The sequence below is a fragment of the Mustela lutreola genome, chromosome 4 (assembly GCF_030435805.1).
Source record: "Mustela lutreola isolate mMusLut2 chromosome 4, mMusLut2.pri, whole genome shotgun sequence".
In the NCBI taxonomy this organism is placed as follows: Eukaryota; Metazoa; Chordata; class Mammalia; order Carnivora; family Mustelidae; genus Mustela; species Mustela lutreola.
The window spans coordinates 85,381,328-85,408,083 of NC_081293.1; the positions used below are offsets into that span (position 1 = coordinate 85,381,328).

At 49.1% G+C, this 26,756-nt stretch overlaps 1 protein-coding gene across 4 annotated transcripts in view; it reads left to right on the forward strand.

Annotated features, from left to right (window-relative positions):
- Nucleotides 1-22,586, forward strand: part of TARBP1 (TAR (HIV-1) RNA binding protein 1) — an 80,730-nt gene extending 58,144 nt beyond the window's left edge. For 3 of the 4 annotated variants that reach the window (XM_059170424.1, XM_059170425.1, XM_059170426.1), the window contains exons 23-30: nt 3,071-3,157; nt 11,280-11,476; nt 15,149-15,230; nt 17,118-17,289; nt 20,488-20,679; nt 20,862-20,986; nt 21,764-21,900; nt 22,225-22,586. In XM_059170424.1, the coding sequence (XP_059026407.1) occupies nt 3,071-3,157; nt 11,280-11,476; nt 15,149-15,230; nt 17,118-17,289; nt 20,488-20,679; nt 20,862-20,986; nt 21,764-21,900; nt 22,225-22,393 (1,161 nt within the window). In that variant the 3' untranslated portion in view covers nt 22,394-22,586. The other variant, XM_059170427.1, reaches the window with a different exon arrangement.
- Nucleotides 22,587-26,756: the final 4,170 nt, after the last annotated feature.

A 26,756-nucleotide genomic window follows, 5' to 3' on the forward strand; every position in this document is an offset into this window, starting at 1 on the left:
AGGAGCGAATGGGGAGGCATGCAGAATGCCCAGATTCGGGGCAGAATCAGGCTTGGGAAATAAAGGAGGTTCAGCGGCTCCCGGGGCTGCAGCTACAGCCCTACTGTGGAGCTGGCCCAGTAGGGATGCTGCTTTACTTCACGGGGGAGGGGGGTACCATCACCATCCGTGTCCACCTGCCGCCTCGGGGGGCTTTGCCCCTCACAGTTTGCGGTTCAGGGTAGATGCCTCCGATCCAAGCATTGGTGCCTTCCCTTCAGCTGCACAAAGACTGGGAACAGGGATGTACCCGGTATCTTCAGCTTCCCACAGACCTCTAAGCGGGGGAGAATTCTCTGAACTTGGAAGGGGTTCAGGATGGATGCCCAAAAAATGGCAAACACTACACCCTTTTCTTCCTTTATCAGAAGTAGATGACCTCGACTTCTACTTTTCTAAGAAAACAAATGTAGGAACACCTCTACCTCCTCCGTAGTGGTCACACGTGTCTGCCCGTGTCCGTATCCGTCCGAGACTTCCTCCCTCCATGTGCCGTAGAGACCTGGGTCCTGTGTCGAAGAGCACTCTCCTGCCTTCCTCCGATTCCTCTGCCTCGGCCTTCTCGGACCCTGTGCTTTCAGCGTCCCTTGTGCCCCGTCTCTCCTCAGCCTGTGGCTTCCACGTGCCCACGTCTCCTCCGCTGCTGCTGGACATGTGCCCCGTGCTTCCCGCCCCGCCCCGTGCCTCGCACGTCATGGCCCTGGTCAGACCTCCTGCTGGAGGCTTCCGCGTCCTCCCACCCACCCTGCCGTCCGCACTGTCCTTCGCGGAGGACACGCTCCGGGGTCCGTGGTCAGGCTGCTTCTCTCGGCCCATCCACACTCTCGATGTCTCGACGACCTGCTTTATCTCGGTTCAGTGACGTGCTCTCTGGGGTCCTCTTGTCCCTCTGTCCCCTCTTCTCCGTGTCCTTCCAGCCTTTTCTCAGCTAGTGAATGTCTGTGCTTCTCCCGGCGAGGCCTCCTCTGTCCTTGTCGTATCACCAGGACTCCTGTCCTCCCTGAAGCAGAGGCTCCCCGACTTCTGCTTCCATTCCGGACATCCTCTCTGCGGGCGAAGTCAGGAGCCGGCAAACTGCGGCGAGACTGGACCTCGTGGTTTGGGTACAGCAGAGCCTGGCCGGCTCGCTCGCCTGGGGTCTGGCCCAGTGTGTGCCGAGCGGCCAAGTTCAGCAGCTGCGACGGAGACTGTGCAGCCTGTAGAGCCACGTTTATATCTACTGTTGGTACTTTCCAGAAGCCAGCTGGCCTGCGGCATACCTCCTCCTGGAATGGCTGTAGAGCATCCAGAACTCCAGGGGCCTTCTTGTCTCCCCAGACGTGGTGCCTCACGTGTGGCGAGCCCCACCGTTTCCCTCACAGCGCACAGCCCGGACATCCTACGGCTTTTCGTGCTTCACATGACCCCCACGTCTGAGGGTTTTTCCCATGCTCTCTCCGGCCCCTGCCTCCCCCTGTGGCCTTCTCCCTCGGGCTACCTGCCTCCACTCCTACTTCCATCTCAGTCCGTTCCCCGCACAGAAGCCAGAGCAGGGTTTTCAGAGTGAACGGCTGGTCAGGTTATCCGCTTGCTTCACACACTGTTCTGGAATAAAGACCCAGGGTCTTCAGAATGGCCTGCCGGTCTCGGGTGATGGTAGGCCTCACCAGCCCCTCTGTGTGCCACCATCCCTGTCTGCACATCTCTCTTGTGCCAGGCTCCACTTTCTGTTGCTCAAACAGTCCAGAACCCGTGAGTGTAGAAAGTGGTGTTCTAATGTTTTTCACGATTCTGGGTTGCATGGGCCCCGCTGGGTGGTTCTGCACTGCGTGGAGCCTGCTGGGGCTACGGTTTCCGCGTTGGTCACCCCAGCGGCAGTTGGGGGAGGAGCAGTGGTGGCCGGGCTCTCTCCCCGTGTGCCCAGCAGGGCGGCTGACCTCTGTGTTGGTGCCTCAGGATCCCCAGCAACAGCATCTCAGGACGACACGTCATGGTATGCACGTGCTTCCTCAGCCTCTGGCTGTGTCCTGCGTGCTGATGTCTCATGGGCCAAAGCAGATGGTGTGACCCAGCTTCCCAAGGTGGGAAGGGCCGGGGTCCCTCGAGGCACAGAGGCCGCAGTGGCAGTCTGACCTTTCCTGAGCCTTCACATTCCTTTAATGTCCTCTGGCTCAGGCCATTTGCACATGCTATACCCTGTACCTAAAATGGCCTTTATCTTCTTCATCTGCAGAATTGTCTCCCTCCCTTTGGATCTCAGTCCACACATCCTTTGTGTCAATTCTTAAAGGAAGGGTGGTTTGGATCCCCTTATTAGAGGTTTTTGTAGCATGTGAATAATAGTGCTTGGTATAATTGGAAATTTAACTTATTGTGGATTTGGTTGCAACCCACTAGAATAAGCTCCTTGGAGGCAGGAACCTTATCTAATTTAGTTTTCAACGATTTCTGACACAGTACTTGGCACGTAGAAGACCTTCAGTAGCTGAATAAATCATCTGATCAGCCTTTGGACTGGTTTCCGGATGATAGTGTCTATAGTCTCTTTCCTTTCTGGTCTGTCTGGGGCTCCTCAGTTGATTGTCACTAGAACGATGTGTTCTTCCAAATCCCTGTAATTGGGAAGGTCTCTGAATCCCAGCTGAAGACCTACATAGCTTTACGTCCTTGGCTCTAAAGTTGTCTGCAAGGTCCGGTCTAACTTCGGAGCCTGTCTCTGCCCTCCCATCCCCTCTCTGTGCATCTTACTCCCTTTCGCCTGTTCTGTTTCCTTCGGGCTCCCCTGGGCCACCCGTGCCTCCTCGGAGTGAGCACACCCTTGGCTGTACCACTTACTCCACAGTTAAATTAATCCTGCCTTGTGGTGTCTGCTGACAGGGGTGTCGGTGTTTGGCCACTGGAAGTTACTTCCCTTCTGTGTCTGCGATCCCAGGTCCCCACCCAGGCCGGGGCTGTGTCACAGCCCGCCTCACGTGGGGCTCTGTCATGGGCCTCACAGCGGCACAGGAAGCCTCGAGTGACTGTTTGATTTATCTGATTTTTTTTTTTCCAGGGTGAAGAAAACCTTAAAACAAGCATTTGTACATTTTTATCCGTTTTGTCACATTTGGACATCATCACTCAAAACATTCCAGAAAAGGTGAGTTCAAATGAGAAGAGTTTAAACCTACAAAATAGAATTGTATGTTTGTACTAATTTTTTTAAAATGTTGAGTATTTCTTACGATTTTTACCTCTTCTTCTCTTCCCTCCTACTACTCACTCACTGTGCACACGCACTTAGACACAAATCCACAGGCCGGCACTAACCCACGTGAACAGCACCCCCCACACACCAAGGTACATGTGCCTCAGCATATCCTGCATCTGTGGACAGACCGGTGGGCAACTTCTAGTGGTAGATTCTTGACTCTCTATAAGTAGTTACATAAGATGATCTAAGTCAGACCTCCTGTGTCTCGTTTAACTGCTCTTTGACTGACGTAGTTATTGAACACGGGCTCGCGCAAAGATGCTGACAGTCTGAGTATTAAGAGATGCGGGGTAATTGGAGGCTGATGTGCTGTGGGCCGCAGTTCTGCCCTCTTTCTCGGGCTTCAAACCATCTCCCTAGTGGTTTACCCCACAGGCAAGTAGAGAGCGTAGCTAATCCTGCTTAATCGCTTTGGCGGAGCTGTTAAGAATTCAGGAAAACCTGCCCATGAGGTTTAGAGCAAGCTTCTTCCTTACTGAGTGTACAGGGGAGAGAGTGCTGAGCTGTGAACTCTGGGAGAGACCCGGATATACGGGATAAGAAGTGCTGTTTGGTGTTGAAAGTAAAAGAAAACTACAGGGGAAGTGAGGTTTCCTAGAGTATGTCCAAGTGTTCTTGTCTTTAAACGGTGGTAATAGTCAAATTTAGTTGTTAACCTATTTCATGAATTCTATGACCAAGATCTTTTTCCCCCACCATAATTTAGCTCCTAAAATCTTGAGGTTTTGAAGTCACAGGGCACCTTACAGCAGCCAGATGGCAGTGTGAGAGTTCCCGTTCCCTGAAGGCGTAAGTTCACAGCTTCTGCTGAAATCCGGCAAACTCTAGCCTCAGGTAACATCACGTGTTACCTTCCTGTCTTAATTACGTGCAGGAAAGAGATCTGCTTGCCATCTGCAGAGAGCAGAGAGGCAAGGAGATAAGGAACTGTCCTCTGTCAGGCTGGCTGAAATAGCTCACAACCATTCAGACAAGTTCTGAAAATGAACTTATCTTAGCAGATGCTTCTACTAGATCCGGAATAAGTAACAGGTTATCATTTATTTATTTATCAGATGGGGAGAGAGCACAAGTGTTCTGGGGGTCTAGGGGAGGGACAGAATCCCAAGGAGGGTCCACACTCAGTGCAGAGCCCGACATGGGGCTAATCCCACAACCCTGAGATCATGACCTTAGCCAAAATCAAGAGTGGGACGCTTAACTGACTGAGCCACCCAGGTGCCCCAATAGCAGGTTATTTTCCCATTCAGCCCTGTTTATACTCACTGTATATCATACATTTTAGATTTATTTATTTTCAAAGCATCCAAAAGAAGGAATGCTGATTAGTGGAATAGAATAATCTCAGTTTCAATATCTTCTGAAAAAAAGAAATCTAAATGGAGAGATCTAAGACCAGACCAGACTAGTATACTTCGTTAGTCTGTCCAAGTCCTTCACAGTGTCTGCTGAAAGTCTGTTGTTACCTGACAAATATGTTTTTGTTTAAAGACTTTATGGAAACAGTCACTCAAGACTTTCCATTTTCCTCAAAGTATGGAAATATTTGCACTTGTACAGGTCCTTGCTAAGTGGTCAGAGAAGATTCAAAACTACCACCAAACAGGACCGAGGGCAGAACACTAAATGTCTATGGAGATTGAAAGCAGAGGGAAAACACTGTTCTCTAGTGTGCTCATGGTTGTGTATTGTCCTGTCATCTTGTTCTGTGTGTCTAGACCTCGTTAGCAGATAGGAGATGGCATCACAGGTTCAGTCCCGAACGGGGTGTCTCAGTCCTGGCCACAGCTTATGAGCGCAGGCAGCACCAGCATATCTGACTATAGGATTCATAAAACAATCATATTTCCTGTTGAGAATTACACTGGATTTTTTATTTTTATTTTTTGTACTTACAAGTAATCTGTACCTAGCTCCCAGATACTGTTTTCTAATACCGTTCTCTCATAAAAGGAACCAGGGCTTCTTGGAAAAAAACAGCTGATTCTAGAAATAGGGCAGAAACTACACAAGGTAAATAGAAAAGAAGTGCCAGGGCGGGGTAGGATGGAGGGTACCGTGGGGCAGATCTGCCAAGGGGCACAGGAGCCCCCGAGAGTCCCCCTAGTGGCTAAAGCTGAGACAAGCAACACAATACAGTAACACTGGGTTACAACCCAATGGAATAAATATTCATGAGTTTATACCGATCTAAGTGAATGATTAAATAAACCAATGGGAAAGTCAACAAACCTGTGCACACTTACAAATAATTTATGTGGTCACTCTGGCCTCAAGGAGGGGGCACATAACCACACAGTCCTAAAATGTGGGCTGCCCTAGTGATGTCCTTCCTCAGAGCAGAGTAAGGAAGGGGAGCCCCTGAGAGCGCTTAGTCATGCCATAGCCCGTGCCCTTGGTAGGACGTGATGGAAATGGCCTCGTGGTTTCCCTCCCCAACACCGTAACCCCAGTCTAGACATGAGAAAAACATCACCCAGATCCCAGCCGACCTGACTACTGCTCCTCAGAACTGACAAGGTCATCGAAAACAAGCCGAGTCTGAGAAACTGTCACAGCCAGGAGGAGGGTGAGGGGACTCGAGAACTAGAGGTAACATGTCCTGGTTGGATTAGGAACAGGACAAGGACATTTGTACAGAATAAGGAAGTCCGAGTAAAGCGTGGAGTGAGGATTAAGGTTATCCGAGAGTGGCGAGAAATTTGAAAGGGAAGGTGGGCGTTTGGATTTGATTCCTCTGGTTTTCCTCTGCTGTAAACCGGACGGGGTACTACCTGCCTCACGGGATCATTGTAAGGACTGAATAACACAGAGGTTACTCTCTCCTGCTCAGAAGCATCCTTCTTCCTTCACTATGCCTGTGCCATTCAGGGACCGAGCCCTCTGTGTCACTCACTCGAGCTGGTGTTAGTGCTTCCTCTACCGAGCACTGCCCTGGACTGCAGAGATCAGGGAAGCAGGACGCAGCTCCATCTGGGGGTGTGCAGTGGGGGAAGTGCAGCGGGCTGCGGGGCACCGGCGAGATCTCAAACCTTGGCCCGCAGGGAGGACTTCGGGTTTAGCACAGAAGCCTCAGGCAGAGGAACAGGGCACGGTGGGAGCGGGGAGACGCTGGAGATGGACGGGAGCTGCAGGGCGGGCAGGGCCCAGTGCAGAAGGGCCTTTACAAAGCAGGTTTAGCCCAGTGTGTGAGTCGGGGGTCCTAGCTCTAAGGGACCTGGGATCCCATCTAAGCGCCCCCTCTTGCTTGCTGTGTGAACTTGGGCAAGTAGCTCCACAGTGGGAAGACATATAGCAAATGCTCCGTGTGAGGAATTTGGACTTTATCCAAAGGGCATGGGGGAGGTGCTGCAGAGGGTGACGTGGTCCGATTTGTGTGCCGTGAGTGTACTGTGTACGATCAGTCATGGGGCACTGGAAGCCGCTGGGGACCTCTCGCGGTGATCTCCGTGCTGTCCCATGAGCCGTGCTGGCATGTGGTGTGAAGGCGGCAGAGGGACGGATGTGACAGCTGTGCGCTAGCAAGGACCGCCAGGGCTCGGTGGATGGCAGTGATGGCGAGAAGGTGGGAAGCAGGGAAGTGACCTGGGCTGCCAGGGTCCGTGGCGCCTCTCACTGGGCGGGAGGCAGTGGGAGGAACAGACGGAGGGCGCGGTGACGAGTGGATGGGTCGTGGGTTTGTCACCCTTGGGGAACCCCAGGGCTCTGGGAGGCAGCAGGTGCACGTAGGGCTCTAGGGCTCAGGAAGAGGGCCAGACGGGAAACATGACTTGAACGTAGGCATCAGTTTGGGGACCACGGCTCTGAAACCTCAAGGGGCAGGTGTGGAGGGTCAGTGCTGCTGCTGTTAGCGTAGCTCAGGGTGCGTGGAGGGACTGCGGATGGGATGAACTGGGGTGCTCTGGTCCCCTCCTGGAGATGCAGGGTTCACCACACCTTCTTGCTGCCGAGCCTGGAGCACAGAAGCCTATTTTGGAAACACCGTGTCGCCAGGGGCTCAGGGTGTCTGCACTCGCTCCGGACCTGGAAGCAGAAGCAGGCCTCTGCTGACAAGCCGGCTTGTTTGTTTTCTCTGGGACCGGGTGGGCTCGGGCCCAGGGTCCTGGCTCTGGGAGCGCAGCTCATCGCTCTGCTTGTGCCAGCCACGGGAGGCATGCATGGAGGAGGCTCCATATGCTGTCGGGGAGAAGAGTGGTGGGTGCGGGCTCCGCGGTGTAGCCCTCAGCCGTGAGCCGAGAGCCCGTCTCTTCGCGCTTCCGGTGACTCTGTGATAAAGACCATTTCTGTTGCACTCCCACCGGGTTCCATGCCCACAGCTCACCTCTGACGGCTTCACAGCACTGCCAGTTGTATAAAAAGTGGCTGCGGGGAGAGGAGTGTGGGAAGGAGGCGGGGGGTGGTGGTTATGAAAGGACAACAGGAGGGTCCTCGGGTGTGGGAACTGTCCAGTTTCGTGATGGCGATGCTGGCTCTGTGAACCCACACATGTGATAGAATGGTCTAGAACTCCGTACAGACACACCTCGTGCTCAAATGGGGTCAAGGAATGCTGGGGAAACCCCAGTTGCACCCGTAGGTTGTGTCCGTGACCGTGCCCCGGTTGGGATGCCCTGCTGTGATTTGCCCCATGCTAGCAGGAGGGACCCTCAATATGACCTCCTACAGCTGTGCAAGTCTGCAGCAAACGCGGCCGCACCTCAGCTGGGAGAAGAGAAGTAGCTGAGGCTCACCCGCTCGGGGGCCCTGACTGGCGGAAGCCGTGAAAGCCTGTGCAGGGAGCGCAGCCGGACAGAAGAGGGAGCCGGGCACAGAGCCCAGAGCAGCGCTGGCATCTATGGCCCAGGAGAGGGGGAGATTGAGGAGGAAAGCAGGAGGGCGAAGGGGACCACCTGAAGAACGGGGTCTCCTGAAGGTCGTGGGAAGAATATTTTCAAGGAGAGAATGGCCAGGAGACCGTAGAGGTCAGGAAAGGGGCTCTATCCATAGTTTCCAGCAGCAGGGAGCCTGCGACCAGGACGAGCTCCATGAGGAGCACAGGAGCGAGACAGGTGGGGGAGGAGTCAGACTGAGGTTGGCGCTTGGGGTCAGAAGTTGGAATACCTGGGGGCGCCTCGGTGACTCAGTCGTTTGACTTTAGCACAGGTCATGATCTCAGGGTCGGGAGATCAAGCTGTGTGTCAGGCTCCTCACTCAGTGGGGAGCCTGCTTGGGATTCTTCCTCTGCCCCTTCCCGTCCCTCTCCAAAACAAATGATAACTTTATTTTTTTACTTTTTTTTAAAGATTTTATTTATTTATTTATTTATTTGACAGTGAGAGAGGGAATACAAGCAGGGGGAGTGGGTGAGGGAGAAGCAGGCTCCCCGCTGAGCAGGGAACCCAATGCAGAGCTCGATCCCAGGACTCGGAGATCATGCCCTTAGCTGAAGGCAGATGACCAAGCCACCCAGGCGTCCCTAAAATAAGTAGATAACTTTTTTAAAAAGTTGGAATACCTGCTTCAAAGGTTTTAGAAAGAACAGTTACGGGTTCTGTGACAAGGGCTGCGCTCTGGCAGACCTATGCGGCCGTCTCTCTGATGGCAGGGAAATGATGACCCAAATCATGCTGGGGATCAGAACGGGCGCAGACCGTCTCCTTGCTTCGCAGGTGGGAGAGAACGGTTAGGGGTTGGAGACCCTCCTGGGAGGAGGGCTCTGAGGCCTCCGTGGAAAGGTTTAGAAAGGCAGGGAGAGCCGCCTGAGCTGCTCAGAAGAGAGGGAAGCACTTGTCCTTGGGGAGATGGGGTGTGGGGTGCAGGTGGTTGAGCACAGGCTCCGCTGGAGGGGTGTCTGAGCAGTCGTCCCTCCTCCTCCCTCCAGTGTAGTCCTGCACCTTCTGTGTGTCTGGGTGGATGGTTCCGGTCCTAGGAATTCTGCAGTGAGCAAAACCGTCACCACCGTCATTCTGGTGTGGGGAGAGATGACAAGCAGACATTACACTGTTAGGTGGTGATGCAGGTTTTTCTTTTAAGATTTTTATTTATTAGAGAGCACAAGCAGCGGGAGAAGCGGGCAGAGGGAAAAGCAGGCTCCCCGCTGAGCAGGGAGCTCAACGTGACTTGATCCCAGGACCCCAGAATCATGACCTGAGTCGAAGGCAGGTGCTTCGTCGCCTAAGCCATCCAGGCATTCGAGGTGGTGACACAGGGTTTGTAGAAAACGCAGAATAAGGAGTTAGAAACGGGGTATTTAGGGCAGGATGGGTATTTTGGGAGGTAGGTTCAGGGCAGACCTTCTCCAGGAGGTGACTCTGAGCACATACCTGAAAGCAGTGAGGAGTGAGCGACCACACATTGGTCCAGGGCACTTTCCAGGCCAAGGGACAGCAGGTGCGGGCCACAGGTGAGTGGGCTCATCCTGCCTGGAAGTCAGCAACTGGCACGGAGTAAGGGCAGGGGGAGGGTCAGGGGAGTGAGTACCCTTCGCTCCCTCCTGGGGGTTATAGGAAAACTCGCGAGTTCCGTTTTGAACGGGTCATGTTTGGGATGGCCATCCTTTCACTGACACTGTCTGGTTTGCCTCCTCTTCACCCAGTCCTTGTGGAGCTGTGTGTATTACAGACAACCTACACGGCACTTGTGGCCTGTGACTAACACTGTCGATGGAATGTATGTTTAGCTGCTCTCACATGTGCCTCATAAAATTGTAAAATATAAAATTAAACTATAAAATATTAGTAATAATACTCTTTGCCTCCTCTTTTTAAATCCTCTTCTCATGGTGTTTCAGGTGTTCTGAATAACCTGTCTTGGTTTCCAGCTTTTAAAATACAAGTAAATACTTACTCGTGTATCACTCAGAAGTTGCACTTTCCTTCGCCACCTGACATTTCTGTCTTCCTTCTGGCCAAGTAAATCCGCATTTTCCCAGCTCCGCATCTGGTATGCCCCTCAGCCTTCCTTGCTTCCTTCTTGAAAGTTGTTCTTCCTCCGTAGCCTTTTTGCTGGCCCTCACCTGCCTAGCTCCTGCCTCTGGCCGAGCTTCGCATGCTCCGGTGTTGGTTCAAGGTTCTCCTTACGCGGGCATGGTCGTGCGTTTGTGACGGTGACACGTGTGTCTCCCCCTGGTGTCCTTGGGATGCTGACAGTGCAGCGACCTTGGATGAATGTTGACTGTATTTTGAATAAAGAACTAAATAGGATCCTGCATGTCTGTATTTTGTCCTCACAGAGGCTTGGGGAGATTGAAATGCGTGCAGAGTATTGGTCAAGTCTTCCATGAGCTCCGTGGGTTTTAGTCAGTAGAAACCGCAGCACTGTCGCAGCCCCTCAGACGTTTGCAGATGGGCCGTTAGGCATGAACATCAAGGGAGCTCCTGACATTTTATTAAGTTTCCATCTGTCTGGTTTGCACGTTGATCTGTGTCACTTCCTTTGCCTTTCACTGTCTGTGGCCTGTGTGGTTCTGGAAGTCAGACCATTGCTGCCTGAAATCTGCAGGCTATGAAGATGGGACAGCCTGTGAATTCACAGGGAAGTTTAAACTATTATTATTTTCCTCCCCATTTTAAATTTTCCTGCCACTGCTCAGCGCTCGGCGGGGCCAAGAGCATCATGAGGGAAACTGTTGTCCACAAAGACCCGGAGGAAAACAGCCCTGTCGGAGGGCCCTGCTTTAGAAGCGGTTGGACGTGCACCAGAAGTGGGGGCTGGGAGAACACTCGTGACGTGTACAGCCTGGGGGGCTGTTCGCACACTGTGGTTGCGTGGTGGCTAGCATGGAGGGGCTCCGTCCACTAGCCCAGGCGCGGCTGTGAGGGGAACGTGGACCACAGCCACCTCGGAAATGGAAGCGAAGGAGCTGGGAGCATCTTTCTTCCTCGAGGAAATCGCTCATGCCAGCGCACCTGGGTCTGAGAAGGAAGGAGGAGCCCTGCTCCTGCAGAGCCCGTGAGAGCAGCTGGGCTCCTGTCCACTCGGTGGCATGGTCCACGTGCCCATGTGAAGACTTTTCCCACTTTCCTTCCAGAAACCAGTCCTGAAGCAAGCCCTTGTCACCGTGCTGCAGTGGTGTTTCAGTCACAACTTCAGCATCCGACTGTATGCCTTGGCTGCCCTGAAGAAGGTCTGGAGCATGTGTAAGGCGCTGCGTGTGGAAGAACTTGAGGCGTTGACGTCTGTCATTGAATCCAGTCTCAACCAAGTGGAAAACATGCCCGGAACAGGGTAAGCAAAGCTCGCACGCTTCCCCTTCCTTCCAGCAGCACACAGAGGGGATGGACAGGGGATGGACAGGGTCCTCGACCTCGTTAGCTTCCCGTTATTCCGTCGTGCTCTGACGGCAGAGCTCGGACCAGGCCCCATGGGAGCAGGGCGCTCTTTGCTGTGTGGTTTCCTGACGGCTCTAATGTGGTCAGCTCCCTCACCACCTTCTTTGCTTTCTTATCCTTGGTCCTTGTTCTGTAAATAATCTTGTACACACCTTCAGATAGCTGTCTTCATATGGCTGACGGTTACCGTCCTCTCTTGTCAAAGAGGTGCCGAGGAGCAGAAGGGTCTGGCTTTAAAGACATGCTCTCAGCCCCACGGCTGGGCTAATTAAGGACGGAAGCTTTTTTCTTTTCCTTTTCTTAGAGACTGTCTTTATTTCCCAGAGCGAGTCCCACACAGATGCTCGCCGTTGAGCAGGTGCGCTGCTGTGCTGCGGACGGAGCAGGGAAGGCTGCTGGGCTCCCTGTGCTCCCCCGGCCCTGCTCCCGCCACACAAGGGCAGGCAGCATCTCCTAGTATCTGCAGGTATCAGCTGATTTCCCCGGCTGTCAGGGAGTTGCTCTTGTTTTACTTTTTTATTATTATTATTGATGACCACTATCCAGGAATGCCCAGATTTTTATAATTTTCAGAGACCCAGACACTGCCCATCAATATAAGAGGTTCCTTTCAGACCCTCAAAGCACTCACTAATTTTTATAAACAGATAAAGGTGAGAAGCAGTGTATGAAGCGTACGAAATAGTGTTTGGGAAACCAGTAACCTAGAGGGTCTCTGCTTGACCATCAAGGTAACAGGTGGCGTAAATGAGACTGTGAATCCTTATGAAGCTTTGTGTGGGGTTGGGATGGAGGATTCCGTGGCCACAACTACTACCTTCTAGCCCTTCTGCCTGCTTCTACTTTGAACACATCAGTTGAAAAGAGGCATTTAGGTGACTGGGTAGTCACCTAAATGAAGAGGTTTTGGTGGTTCAGGAGGAAGAGCCTCAATTCAGCAAATATAGATACTAAAATATAACTACATGGGCTACAACAGAGAAAAATCAAAGAGGAGAGTTAGGTGGGGGACATAGGATAGATTACAGGGAAGGGACACAAGTGCAGAGGAAGGGGCTGGACGCCTCTGATACATTGTGCACGGCTGGGTGTTTAGAAAGCCAACCCAAGCTCTGGCCCCAGCTAATCATTAAAATTAGTTGCTCACCGTGGCAGTGCCTAGAATCCCCACCCTTGCAGGTATGTTCCGGCAGCTGGAGTTCCTGATCTTGTCGGGCAACCCTGAACAACCTCTTGCTCCTTGGTGGGTGGGTGTGTACACACTGCAGCCCCTCAGTGGAAGGACGTATGGGGGAATTGAATCAATTTGACACGCGAAGAGGCGTTGTCAGTTTATGGTTTGCTCGGTGCAAAAACCATGATTTGTTTGGTGTTGCAGTGTTTTGGTTGGTGGTTGATGCTATTCAAAGTTCCTTGGTTGCTCTGTGTTGATTTGTGAAGACAGTTGGTTTGGCTCCTTTTTTATTAAGCAGTAAAACACCCTTTTACGCAATACCATTACTTCTAAAATCCTAGTACCGGGTAGGAGACATACCCAGTAAAAAAAAAAAAAAGGACCCCGGGCATTAGACCATCGCTGCTCTTTGAACACACGGCAGAATCGCTCTGTGCAGGCTGAGTCCTGGGTCCTCGGCGGCAGGCCCCGTGGATGCCCTGGCCTCGTGTGGCTCCCGATCGCTTGAACAGGACAGCACGTAAAAAGTCCCCCAGTAAAGTAACTTAGATCGTGGCAGGTCCTCCAGTGGGAAAGTAAAGATTTTGGTGAGAAAGTGCACACTCTTTTCTAAGTAACAGAACCTGTGAGTACCCTATAAAGGATGGTGGGAAGGAGGCAGACAAGGCGTGGGGACGGTGATCTCTGGGCAGCGCCGAGGCAGGCGTGTGCGACTGAATGGGGCTGGTCTGGCCCGAGAGCCGTGAGTGTGGGCAGTGGGACACCAGGGGGCTTAGGCTCCTGGGGAGCGAATGGTTTAAACTCAGGAATAACCTCACCTGGTTTGCTTTTGCCATTTTTTTAAAGTAAGAGGAGCAGATCAGAGGCTGGCTGTAGATAATGGGAGAAAATCGTGTGTTACATGAGTGGGGTGCAGAGAAACAGATGGGTTTAAGGAAGTGAAATGAGAGCCTAAAAGCACCCACTGGATTTAGCGAGAGCCCAGTCAGCAGCCTCGCTGGTGGGGCCGACACAAATTAACGTGGCTTAGAAGTGGTGGGACGATATGCCACTGTTCAGTCCGGGGATGGCCTCATTGCTGTCTGTTCATGTCTTTTCTGTACCTGAATCTATGAAATACTTCATGTCTTTAGTTTAAAAAAAAAAAAAAAACGCTGATGAAGAAGGTAAAACACAGGCAAGTCATAGATAATTCTCTCCAAACCTCCTCCGAGATGGTCAGCAAGAAGGTTGTGGATGTGTTGTCTGAGGAGGCTTTGCTTTCATTTGATCACATCCGTTGTTTTCCCTCAGGGTTCCCGGCTAGGAAGTCGGGCGGCGCAGAAGGGTGTCAGACCCAGGCCAGACCGTCTCCTGCCCCCGGTCCCCGTCCCTCCTGCGCCCAGAGGGGTTTCTCTCCTGAGGGGTTTTCTTCCGCAGCCGCCTGCTGCTCCCTTGCTCTCCCTCTCACGCCGACCCGAAGGCACTGTCGGGCACTGTTGCACATGGCTTCCTTTGTCAGATGGGACAGATGGCCCTTTGAGCAGGCTCTGGAGCAGCGCCGGGACAGTTCAGGGAGCGGGATCCAGAGCACACGCTGGGTACCGGGTGTGTCCCTTGAACAGAGACCCCTGCGGCAAGGGGACAGGCGGGTAGGTGGTAGGAGGCGCCAGAGGTGAAGGTTCCCTTCCTCACCACAGTGCTGCGGAGGCTCCACGGTCAGGCACAGAGTGGGGGGGCGCTGACGGGTAAGGGAGGCTCAGCGGCCATCATGGGAGAACTGTCTTGTAGGAAAATGCCCCAAAATTGCTACTTCGCTTTGGGCTGTTGATCATGATTTTAAACTGACACCTGCCAGTGGTGCTCTGTAGTTTTCATCCCTACAGCCTTTGCTTTTTAGTGGCAGGTGTGTTGGGACTTCACAGCCTGCTCTGGTTTGGGAATGCTGGTTCAGTTGGGCTGTGTGTCATGGATCTTCGGAGAAGATAGGTGTTTACTGCTGGATGGAGACCTGAAGACTCCATGCCAGATGTCTTACATGTGCCCTTTCAGAATGCTTTCTCCCTGAGCCTGGAAGCCGTCTGTCCCACAGGCCGTCGGTGCCCGCGGATGGCCTGTCTGCTTCCCATCGCCTCTGACAGAGCACCGGCCTCTGCACCGTCTGCTGGAGGGTTTGCTCCTCGTTGTCCAGCTGTGAAACAGTCCTCTCATTGTCTTGGACTTGCATTCAAAATGTCAAATTCAGTGTCCATTTTTAAAGTATGTTGATCTTGGAGGGAAGGGTGTATAAGTCTTCAGATAAAATTCACAAAATTTTCCATTCCTTCCAAACTCTGCAGTACCTTTATGTGATTATCTAGTTGATTCCGCGTCATCTCACTTGTCTGTACCTCATACCATACGTTTCACCCTCAGGAACGCCAAGAAGAATTGGCAGCGCATCCAAGAGCATTTCTTTTTTGCCCGTTTCCACCCAGTTCGGGATTACTGTCTGGAGGTGAGTGGAGCGTCCTTTGTAAATTCTTGACTCTGTCTTTAATCGCAGCGCCTCCTTTCTGCCACAGTTCTTGGAAAATTACAATTAAGCGATTTTTTTTCCTCTTACAACATCACCTTCACGTTGTAAAGTTCTAAGTTTAATTTTGTTCCTTCGTGCGACGACTTGCGTTTCCCTCATAAAGGGTGGAAAATGGGCGAGTCATTGTCACTTTCTGTTTCTCAGGCCGTCTGGCTCGTAAACCCTGGAAGGGGGATATTTAACTCTAAACAGAAATCTGTTCTGACATTAAAAGGGAGTGAATGAGAACATTTGTGCAGGGGAGATTTTGTCGTAATGAAGCCCGTTGCTAACGAAAGCGAAACGATTTGTTCTTTTGATACTGGCAGTGTTTCGGTTCTGGGCGACGAGAAAATCTTGTAGGTCATGGCACACCAGCACCTCATAGCCCAGGGTGTTCGTGTAATTTTAAGAACCATAAACATGTTTAGTACAATTAGCATGAAAATTAATATACCAATTATTAGGATTGTGTGAATCGTATCACTTTCTTTCTTTTTAGATTCTAAATGTAAGGTTCTGCCTTTGCATTTAAAACACATGACCTGGGACCTTTCCACAGGAACTTTAGCCTGCCGTGCAGGCGCGATCCGGGGGGGTCAGTTACTCAGAAACTGGCCTTTTAAAAGAATATCAGTCTTGTATTGTGAGGTATTTGCTACAGAAGGTCCTGCTTTACTGGAAAAATGCAGGATTTTATTTTTCAGGTATTTTAACGCGCTCAGTTGTCTTCTTCTGCACCCGGAATGCATTATTGGGCACCTTTCTGAAGGCCTCAGAATAGGTCTCTAGGGTCAGGTTAGCCCCTCCTGTTCCGTCCTGCAGCAGAACTAAGTCCGTTCTTCCCCTTTGGCTTCATCTCTGTCCCCGACGCCGCACGTCCCCCTTCGGGGTGTTTCCTCCTCCATCAGCGACAGGAGCTGTGGCTGCACGTGGTGGTAGCGTGACGGCCTGGGAGGACCCTGCCTTGCTCTGCATTTGCACCGGGCCGTTCCGGCCCCGTCCGCATCGTGTGCCGGTCGTCACGTGGAGCCCGTGTGCACAAAGCCAGTCTTTACTGCCGAGGCCATTGGGAGGACATGTGCCTCATCACGCGTTTTCTGTGTCATTTTTAAATCGCCTGTTACTTGTGCTTCTGTTCTGTGAGCGCCTTTTCACCTGCGCTGACTTCCTCTCTGGTTCCATTTTGGTTTGTAGGTAAGAAAAGGCCCGGATTGCCTGCATAGTAACTGGGCGTTTACCATGCCCAGCGGCATCACACTCTGGTTTACACAGCCTCAAGGGGCTCTTTAACCTGATCCTATCCTCTTAACCAATGAGGAGGTTGAAGCCAAGGGAGGCTAAGTGGTCTAGCTGACATCACAGCTAATACACAGTTGAGACAACGTTCAGATTCAAATTTGTCTAATGGTAGCCAGAGGAAAGATTTGACATCAGAAGAACTGAACCTTGATTGTCTGTGGAGGAGTTCAGGTTTTCAGCAAAGGGCACTGATAAGTGTTGCCTGATGCTAACATTGATCAGTCCTAAAACACTTCTTGTTTTTCTCAGGAGTGCGGTGGTTTATTACATACGGTGAGAAACACCCAAGTAGATCTGCCTGCCCTCAAGCATTTCCTAAGTTAACCTCCCAATGGCTTAGAAAAGATGAGAAATGTGGACAGACAGCTCCTCCCAGATATAAATGAACGTATATAAGATGGCCACTGTGATAGTTTGGGAGAATAGATCAGTAAGAGTAAATAAGTTGTACTTTAAACATGTTACCATGTATTTCTTTGTTATTTTTAAGGGGAAAAAATTTAAATTTTACAATTCTCTTTTCAGACCATATTTTACAACCTTCCACGCCTTTCAGGCCTGGTTGAAGAAGAATGGATTGCCATTGGTAAATTTACCAGATTCACAGACATCCCCTCAGATGCAGGATTTCAGTGGTACCTTTCACCGACTCACCTCTGTGAATTGAAGCCGGGTGACTGGGCTCAGCAGGACGTAGGTAAAGAAGTGTTTCCTTTTTCTCCCCTTGTTAACTTGGTTAGCCTTACTCGTTTCAGTCCTTGAAAATAGAGAGGTGATCGTACCACTTCTCACTGATGTGCTGAAGTCTGTTCCTCCTCCACTTAGAGGAAAGACTGTGAAAAATGGTGCTATAACTTTGGTATTTTTAATTGCTTGGCTTCACTATAAAAAGCCAAGGAGAGCCTAATCTGCTTTATTACATAAAGCTAGTAACTTTGCTTTTCCTTGAAATATTACTGTTAATTAAAAAGGGTCCGATTATGAAATCTCATGTCTTGGCCCATTTAGGAGTAAAGCAGAGCTTTCGATTCTCGTCCCCCGCGGGTCTGGTGGGACCTGCTCGTCTGTTCGGCCTTCTTTCTCCTGTTTCTGCACCTTCTGTGGCATTGCTCTCCTTCGCCTTTCTGAAGGACCCACATTTCCGTCAGCTGCTCACCTCCTCCCCATCCCCCGCACAATCCAGTGACCCCTGGAAAACCAAGGACCGGGTCTCCCGCCCGTTCTGGAAACCACAACGAGTGTTAATGGTTGTGGAGCAGCGGGCTCCCATTCTCCTCGCCGCGGCCACTCCTTTGGTCCTCGTTCTGGCTCTCCCTGACCCAGAACCACCGAGAATCTTTCAGAAAATCAGAAACGGTCTTTGTCTCCTTCATAGAGCCTAAGTGGGCGCTCTTCTCTAAGCACACCTGCCCTGTATGGCACATTGATCTAGCTTCTTGCTGTCCTGATTTTCCTCCTCCATCTGACCTGTCTCCTCTTTAGGAGTTCGTCTTTGTCCTGTATACTTGTAGTGCTCTAAAATTTTAATGTTTTCAAGAATTCTTTGGACAACTTGTGTAAAGTAGAGATACTTGGTTCCCCCCCTCCCCACACATACTTAGATTTTAATTCAGTGTGTGTAGAGGAATGTTCTGGAAAAGTGCCTTTTTTAAATCAAATACTCCGGATGGCTCACTAATACATTTTAAGACATAATCACCTTAAATTTATTTATTCCTTCAGTCAAGACTTCTTGCCTCTTCTGTGCTGACAGAAGGCCAAGTCCCTGCCCTTAGGCAGCTTATACTCATTTCTGCACAGGAGGTACCATAGACACAAAGCGGGATGGAGGTAGTGACAGAGGATCAAAGAGCACTTTCTCAGGAGCCGACACTGAGTAGGACCTCGGTGAAGCGAGAGCAGTTGAGCGAATATCTGGAGGGAGAGCTTTCCCAAAACAGAGGACCTCAAACAGGGAGATCCGGGGACTGAAGGTGGTGACCAAGCTGCTTCATCAGTGTGGTGGGGACGGCCCCAGTGGGGTGGGCTGAGCAGAGACAGAGGAGAGAGGACGACAGCACACATGGGCAGCTGGTTTGCGTTGGGTTGCAGAGCGGAGCTGAGAAACAGATGTCTCTCGGGTGGGGAAAAGGCTGAGGGGGTCTCTGTTTTGTTTGGTGGAAAAAGGAGGGAGTGTTGCAGTGCTGTCTTTATGGGAAGACTTCAGCGTTAGTATCCCCTGGATGTTTTCACTGGCCTGGTTTCCTCATTCTGTGTGCTGTCCCTGAGCTTTTGTGTTCATTTCCCCAACTTGAAACCACCACCTACATAATGTAACTTCTCATCTTTCTCTCTGGCCTCTTTCCTGAGCCTGCTGGACATTGCACAGATACCCAGAAACTCTTGAAATTCAACATATTCGAACTGGATTTCCCTTGCTGCCCACACTTGCCTCCTCTATAACCCCTTCCGTCAGTGGTGCCACTCGGTCACCAGAGAAGTCATTCTCCTGTGCTGTATTCATGTCACCAAATTGGGGTGATTCTGCCTCCCAGATCTGGCTGCTTCTGCTCTTGCCTGGACTTAATTTCGACTGTCTTTGTCTTTGCTGGGACTGGCACAAAGGCCCCAACTTATCCTCACCTCACTTTGACGAGGGTTTTTCCTAAAACACAAAACCAGCGCTGTTATCCCCCTTTTTAAAGCCCTTTAATGGCTCCTACCTGCAGAGTAAGTTCTTTATCATTCCATACAAGTCTTTTATGATCTTTTTATGTTCTGGACCATCACGTTCCATCCACGGCACACTGTGAGCTACAGCAGAGTTCTGCCACTGCCCGGGTCATGGTCCTCCTATGCCCTGTGCACATGCACACCTGTCCCTACGGTCTGCACTGCCCTCCCACACAAGCTGTTTGCACACTCCTCCCTGAGCCTTCCTGGGTCTCTCTGCCCGTCCCTCCCTCCCACAGACATGGCATCCCTCGCTACAGCCCCGTGTTCTGGTATTTGCATGTCTCGTCTGTCCAGGTAAGCTCTGTGCTCCCCAGCGGCTCAGTCAGCAGTCTGGGGTAGAGCCGTTGAGGAACAGCCTGGAAGGGTAGTCTCGGTCCTATGCTACAGATCAGAATGCTGCATCAGACAGGTTAATAACATTCTGCATACTCGTAGCATTGGTTAAGGGATAATTGCCTCAGAGAGCATCATCATTTTTTTATCAGTTGATCATTTTATTTTTAACATAAAATGTGTTGTTTCAGGGGCACAAGTCTGATTCATCAGTCTTACACATATTACTCATTTGAGGGAAATTCCCCTAAGTACCTGTAAAATAATTTAGGATAAAGACTGTGTATGTTTGTTTTCAGGAATACACTGTTGTGTATAAGATACACCATTACTTTATGGACCTTTAAGAAAAAAATGCTAAAATCATACCAAACTAGGTCTGAGATGCTTCCCGTTTTGGATATGCTAAAATGCAGACAAAAGCACATACTCTGTTTTCATGAAATGTTGTAGTATATTAGTTGTTAGAGTTGAATTTGGAAATTTAAAATTACTATTGAAGGGGCGTTTGCATGGCTCAGTCGGTTGAGTGTCTGCTTTCAGCTCGGGTCATGATTTCAGGGCCCTGGGATCAAGCTCTGCATCAGGCTCCTTGCTTAGTGGGGAGCCTGCTTCTCCCTCTCCCTGCTGCTCCCCCCTGCTCATGCTCTCGCTGTCAAGTGAATAAATAAAATCTTTAAAAAAACATTTTAATTACTTTTGAAAATAGCAGTCATGTCTGAATTCAAGTCCAGTTTTTCTGTTAATGAATCTCATTCTGAACTATCATTTTTAACTCTTAACTCTGTGTGTATGTGAATAAATAAATAGATTTTCATATATGGGATTATTTCCTTTTCCTTCTCAGGTTCTCACTTGGGCAAAGCAGATAGCCAGTCTGAGTGGACGGATGTTCAGAAGAAGATTATCCCCTGGAAAAATAATGCTCCAGATTTAGATCTGGAGCTAGTATTTCAGGATCGAGTTGCCAAGCTTGGAAAGTCAATTAGCAGACTGATTGTAGTGGCCTCGCTCATTGATAAACCAACTAATTTAGGAGGTAAAATTACAGTTTTCCAGGGGGCTTGCTTAAAATCTTTAGATCCTAAAAACTTGTATTGAGTCCATTGCCATTTTGCCCAATTTGCTCGTTTAACCCTGCTGGGGAGCATCAGGGGGATCCGTGGCCAAAGAGAGCCTGGGGGAGGACTGCCACCAGGAACCATTGTCCTTCGCGCGCAGGACTGTGCCGGACCTGCGAAGTGTTCGGGGCCTCGGCCCTCGTGCTGGGCAGCCTGCAGTGCATCAGAGACAAGCAGTTCCAAGGCCTCAGCGTCTCCGCAGAGCAGTGGCTGCCTTTAGTGGAGGTGAGTAGAAAGTAATTTGTTAGTAAAACGCTGATTTGCTGAAATCTTCTGTGGTTCTCTGTCTTCAAGTATTAGTCCTTTTGCACTACTTTATATTGTAGCTTAAACTAACACTCAAAGTAAAATATACCCTCCCTGTTCCCCCATTCCTTTTATTATCTTTCACTTTGTTGTATTTTTGGAATTTTTTTTTTTTAAGATTTTATTTATTTATTTGAGAGAGATTGAAAGAACCAATGGGAGCAAGAGAGGGAGAAGCAGACTCCTCACTGAGCAGGAAGCCCAGAATGGGGCTCCATCCCAGGACCCTGGGATCATGACCTGAGCTGAAGGCAGACGCTTAACCGACTGAGCCACCCAGGCACCCCCAGAATTCTTTTCTGTAAAATATATCCTGTTGCAACTCAGGAATACTTTTAATAAATATATTTGATGTTGGGGAGGTTTTTTCTTCTTAAATTTTTTATTTCTTAAAGATTTTACTTATTTACTTGACAGAGAGAGCAAGGGAGGTAACACAAGCAGGGGGAGTGGGAAAGGGAGAAGCAGGCTTCCTGCTGAGCAGGGAGCCTGATGTCGGGCTTGATCCCAGGACCCTGAGATCATGAGCTGAGCTGAAGGCAGATGCTTAATGACTGAGCCACCCAGCTATAATTATAATTCCTATTCCTTGTAAAAAGACTTAGTCTCATAGAAGTTTTTTTGAAACTGATTTTACTCCAAGTAAGGCTGTAAATGAATAATTTATTATTCTGCTCTTGTTAAACTCACTTTAAGGTAAAACCACCTCAGCTCATCGATTTTCTGCAACAGAAAAAAACAGAAGGTTACACTGTCATTGGTGTAGAACAAACTGCGAAGAGTGTAGACCTGACTCAGTACAGCTTTCCGGAGAGATCTCTGCTCTTGTTGGGGTGAGAAGATTCGTTTGAGTCTCAGCCTAGAAAAAACTTTAGGAAATCTAACAGTTCACCAACACTCCTGACGTTACACCCACCTCAAGGGTTTTGACTTGTAATGTATATGGAAAAACCCCTAGTTTTTGTTTTATTTCACCTCTTTGGGATGATCGGGTGAACCCAGATTGACCCATAAATCTGTGTTACTTATTTCCCCGGTGCCACAGACTTCACTTTTTATTTTGTTAACCTGACTGAGGGACATTCAGGATATCGGAGAGGAAAAAATGTGTTTATTACAAGAAAACTAACCTTTCTTTTTCCATTTTTCTTCACCAGAAATGAACGTGAGGGAATTCCGGCAAATCTAATCCAACAATTGGATGTTTGTGTGGAAATTCCTCAGCAGGGCATTATCCGCTCGCTGAACGTCCACGTGAGTGGGGCTCTGCTCATCTGGGAGTACACCAGACAGCAGCTGCTCCGGCATGGGGGTGCCGAGTCATGAACTTTGTGCCTTATCTGAGATCAGTTATCGGTGCTCTTGAAACCTTGTTTTAAAAACTGTACTAATGAAATCAACTCAAAAATTTACCAGGATAATTTGTATTCCTTTTTCTTGCCAAATTAATGCCAAAACTTTTTCATGTGCCTTAAATATATGACTATGTTTACCCCTTAAATAAATATTTTTAGCTAAATTGCATTGCTTCTTTAATAAAATATTTTAAGCAGTTGTGGAAATAAAACAGTGTATTTTAAGAAGAGAATTTCTTTCAGAAATGTGGACCGTGACAGGAGTAAGGCAGAATTTCAGCAGCTGTCACCTGCCAACACCACACACTTCCCTTTCCAGGAGCCGTGGTGGGGTGGAAGCAGAGGTCCTGCCCAAGGGGAGAGGAGACCCACCTGGCCAGCTGTTGAGCGAGCTTCCCTTTCCATGATGCTCAAATAATAGGTTTGAATTTCCTTTTAAAACCACGGAATAGGCCATTATCATTCATATGAAGTTTTTGGAAAACTTCCCTACACTCTCTTTGCTCAGAGAGTTCAGATAAGGTTAGTAATGGTCTGTATTCTGAAAGACGTCAACATCAACCCAAAGACAGTGAATTATTCTTACGTGTCATCACCAAGAGGAAGAATGGAGCCGAGTCAGTCTAATTTACTATTTCTGTTGTCCTGAGGATGTTTTTGTTTGATATTGAGAAGACTTCAGTATTGAATGGGGACCATTTATCCCCTTCTAGCAATGAACTTCAATCATGTGTGGGTCCTTTTTAATAATACTTGAATTTAAGGGCGCCTGGGTGGCTCAGTTGGTTGGGTGACTGCCTTCGGCTCAGGTCATGATCCTGGAGTCCCAGGATCTGGTCCCGCATCAGGCTCCCTGCTTGGCAGGGAGTCTGCTTCTCCCTCTGACCCTCTCCCTTCCCTTCTCATGTTCTCTCTCTCAAGTGAATAAATGAAATCTTTAAAAAAAATGATAATAATACTTGAATTTCAGAATCTGTTGCCAGTATTTTTTTTCTTCTGTAGCTTTAATAGTTTTTGTTCTGCAGAAGAGTTGCAAAGATAGTGCATAGTCTGCCCCCAAACCCCTCCAGTTAGGATCTTACAGAACCGTGGACCCATAGCAGAACTAGGAAATGAACATTGGTAACGGTGCTGTTCGCTAAGCTGCAGACCACCACTCTGACCTCCACTGGGATTTCTCGTTCTGTTCCAGGACGCTGCATCACGTTAGGTGGTCAGGTCTCCTCAGTCTCTTATGATCTCTGACAGCGTCTCAGTCTTTCCTTGTCTTTGCTGACTTTGACACTTTTGGGAAGTACTGGATAGGTATTTTGTGAACATCTCATGATCTGGGTTTGTCTGGTGTTTTCTCGTTATCGGGATGAGAGCTGGATTTTTGGGAGGACCCCACAGTGCTGACGCGCGCCCTTGTCATCACATCTCAGTGTGAGCTCCTCCCGATTGTCTCAAAGGCACCGTTCACCTCGTTCTTCTCAGTGAAGTTCTGCTTTTCGCTCTCCGTGCTCTGTCTGTGAGAAGCTGGGTCACTACGCCTTGCCCACACTCCAGGTAGAATATAAGCTTCACCTCTTGGAGGGAGAATGACCAGACACGGGGGGCAGCTGTTGAAACTGCAACGGTAATTCTTAAGTATTGTGGGAGAGCGACTTGAAGGCTCTGTGGGAACTTTCTGTTGAGCATGTTGCCCACTCAGTCTAGTCCTCGGCAGTGTGCTCACGGTGACGGTCTGTTTCCCTCACTTCTCCATTTGTGACTCAGGATTCTTCTGTAAGGAACACCAGCCCCGGATTGACTCATTTGTTCAGATCAGTGTGGATGGTTGGCTCGTGTCCTTCCGACCTGCTCCCATTCTTCCATTTCTCTTTTAGAACGTCCTTTCTCTCTGGCAGCTCTGGGTGCTCTAGGCGCTTTCATTTTCCCCACTCCAGTTCTGGAAGCCAACAGTTCTGCAGGGAGCACCGGTGGCCCTTTCAGTGGCTGGAGCTAGGGAATTCAGTGTCTACACCGCGTGTGTGCACACACGGTATCTAGACGTGAAGGTGAATGTTGAGTTCTTAGAGGCCTCGGGCACCAGTCGGCTCTGCAAAGTTAATCCTGACACTCACTTCTTATTTTTAACTGCTTTTTCTGACTTAAACATGCTTCTCATTAGTGTACTTTGAGAGCTGCTAAACCAGAACTATGTGAAATTTAGCAATTTTTGTAAGTTCTTTTTGTCTTCAGCCTGACAGGATCCTGTCAGAACACCATTTTTCAAAGTTATCTAGGTTAGCTCCTTTCTTATCCACCCCTTCTAGTGAAGAATGGCCTATATTTATAATACAGTTAGATTCATTTATCACAGTATACATTCTAAACAGGAATCCCTCCGAAATCCTCGTTGACTTGACTTTAATGTGCATACAGCCCGTCACTCACGTGTCCAGTTTTTGGGGTTTTGGGGAGTGCTTACTCATGAATCACCACCACATTGCCACAGCAGACCATCTCAACACCTAAAAGTCCCTTGGTGTGACCCCTTCGTGGTTGACACCTTTCCCCATTGCCAACCACTGACCTGTTTTCTGTACTAATTTTGCCTTTCCCAGAAACCTGTAAATGGAAGCACAGAATACATCACCTTTTGGGTCTGGCTTCTTACGTGCAGAAAAGCGCACATAAGGTTGCTCCGTGCTGCCACAGGACTCATGAGGTTATTCCCCTCTCAGTGCTCAGTGGTATGCCGTCGCAGAGATGGACCTGCTTTTCCCTCCTCTGTTGTAGGAATCTGGGTTGTTTCCAGTCTTTGGTGATTGTGAGTGAAGCTGCTATCGACACGGGCTTCGTCCACTGCTCATCTGCTGGGATGCCCGGGAACGCGGCTGCTGGGTCGTATGGGAAGCATAAGCTTACCTTTGTAAGAAGTCAGGGTGGATGGTTGGTTCGTGTTCCAAAACAAGTCCTCTTGTTCTGCATTCTCACCAGCAGTGAGTATGTGTTTCTGCTGCTCTGCAGCCCCATCAGCACTTGGTACTGCCAGCTTTTTAAATTAAGCTGGCCTATTTTGGTTTTAAAGATTTTATTTGAGAGAAAGCACGTGTGAGCGTGAGCAGGCGAGGGGGCAGGAGGAGGGGGAGAAGCAGGCTCCCCACTGAGCAGGGAGCCCGATGCGGGGCCTGATCCCAGGACCCTGAGATCACGACCTGACCTGAAGGCAGAGGCTTAACCCACTGAGCCACCCAGGTGCCCCAATTTATCCATTTTCTTAAAGCTGGGGTGATGTACTTTTTTAGAGTTGTAAGAATTCTTTATTCTGGATACAAGTTCTTTATGATAAGTAATTTGTGAATATTTTCTCCCAGTCTGTAATTTATCTTTCCATTTTCTTGATATCTTTCACAGAGAAAATATTTTTAGTTTCTATATGAAGTTCAGCTTTTACAAAACTTTTCCTTTGATGGATTACACTTTTGATGTCATGATCTAAAAGTTAATATTTTCCAACCTAAAATATAGACCTCCTCTGTATTATTTTTCCAGAAGTTTTACAGTTTTATATTTTATTTTTGTTCTATGATCCATTTTGAGTTTGTCTTTAATAAGGTGTGCAGTGTGTTGGGCTTCATTTTGTCACGTATGCACGTGCCCTTCCCAGCACCATGCACCACGGTTGAAAAGAGGATTCTTTCTTCACTAAGTTGCCTTTGCATTTGTTCAAACTCAGTGGACTATTCATGTGGGTGTATTTCTGGACTCTGTTTTCTGTTCCCCTGAATTAGCTATCAGTCCTTTTGCCAATGCTACAGTTTTGATTACTGTTTTTTCAGAATAAGCCTTGAAATCGTATAAGTCTGTTCTTTAAAAGAAAAAAAGAAAAAAAATGTTTTGGCAATTATAGGTCCTTTGCCTTTCCATGCAAATTTTAGAATCAGCCTGACAATAGTGTCTACACAAAAAAGCTTGTTGGGATTTGGGGGTTGTGTTGAACAAACTGGGAGAACTTAACAGTTTATTAAGAATATTAAGGGGTATCTGCATGGCTCAGGTGATAATCTTGGGGTCTAGGGATCACAGCCTGCATCAGGCTCCCCACTGAACGAGAAGCCTGCTTCTCCCTCTGCCTCTCCCCCTGCTTGTGCTTATTATAAATAAATCTTTTTATTAAAAAAAGTGATTTCTCGAATCCTCGACTACAGTATATCTAATTAGATCCTCTCTGACTTTTAAGTATTTTTGGCTTTGTAGTTGTCAGATATAGGTCTTATACATGGACTTACACCAAATATTTATTTTATTTTTTCAGTGCTACTATAAATTTAGTGCATTTCTTATTTTAAGTTCTAATTATTGTTGCT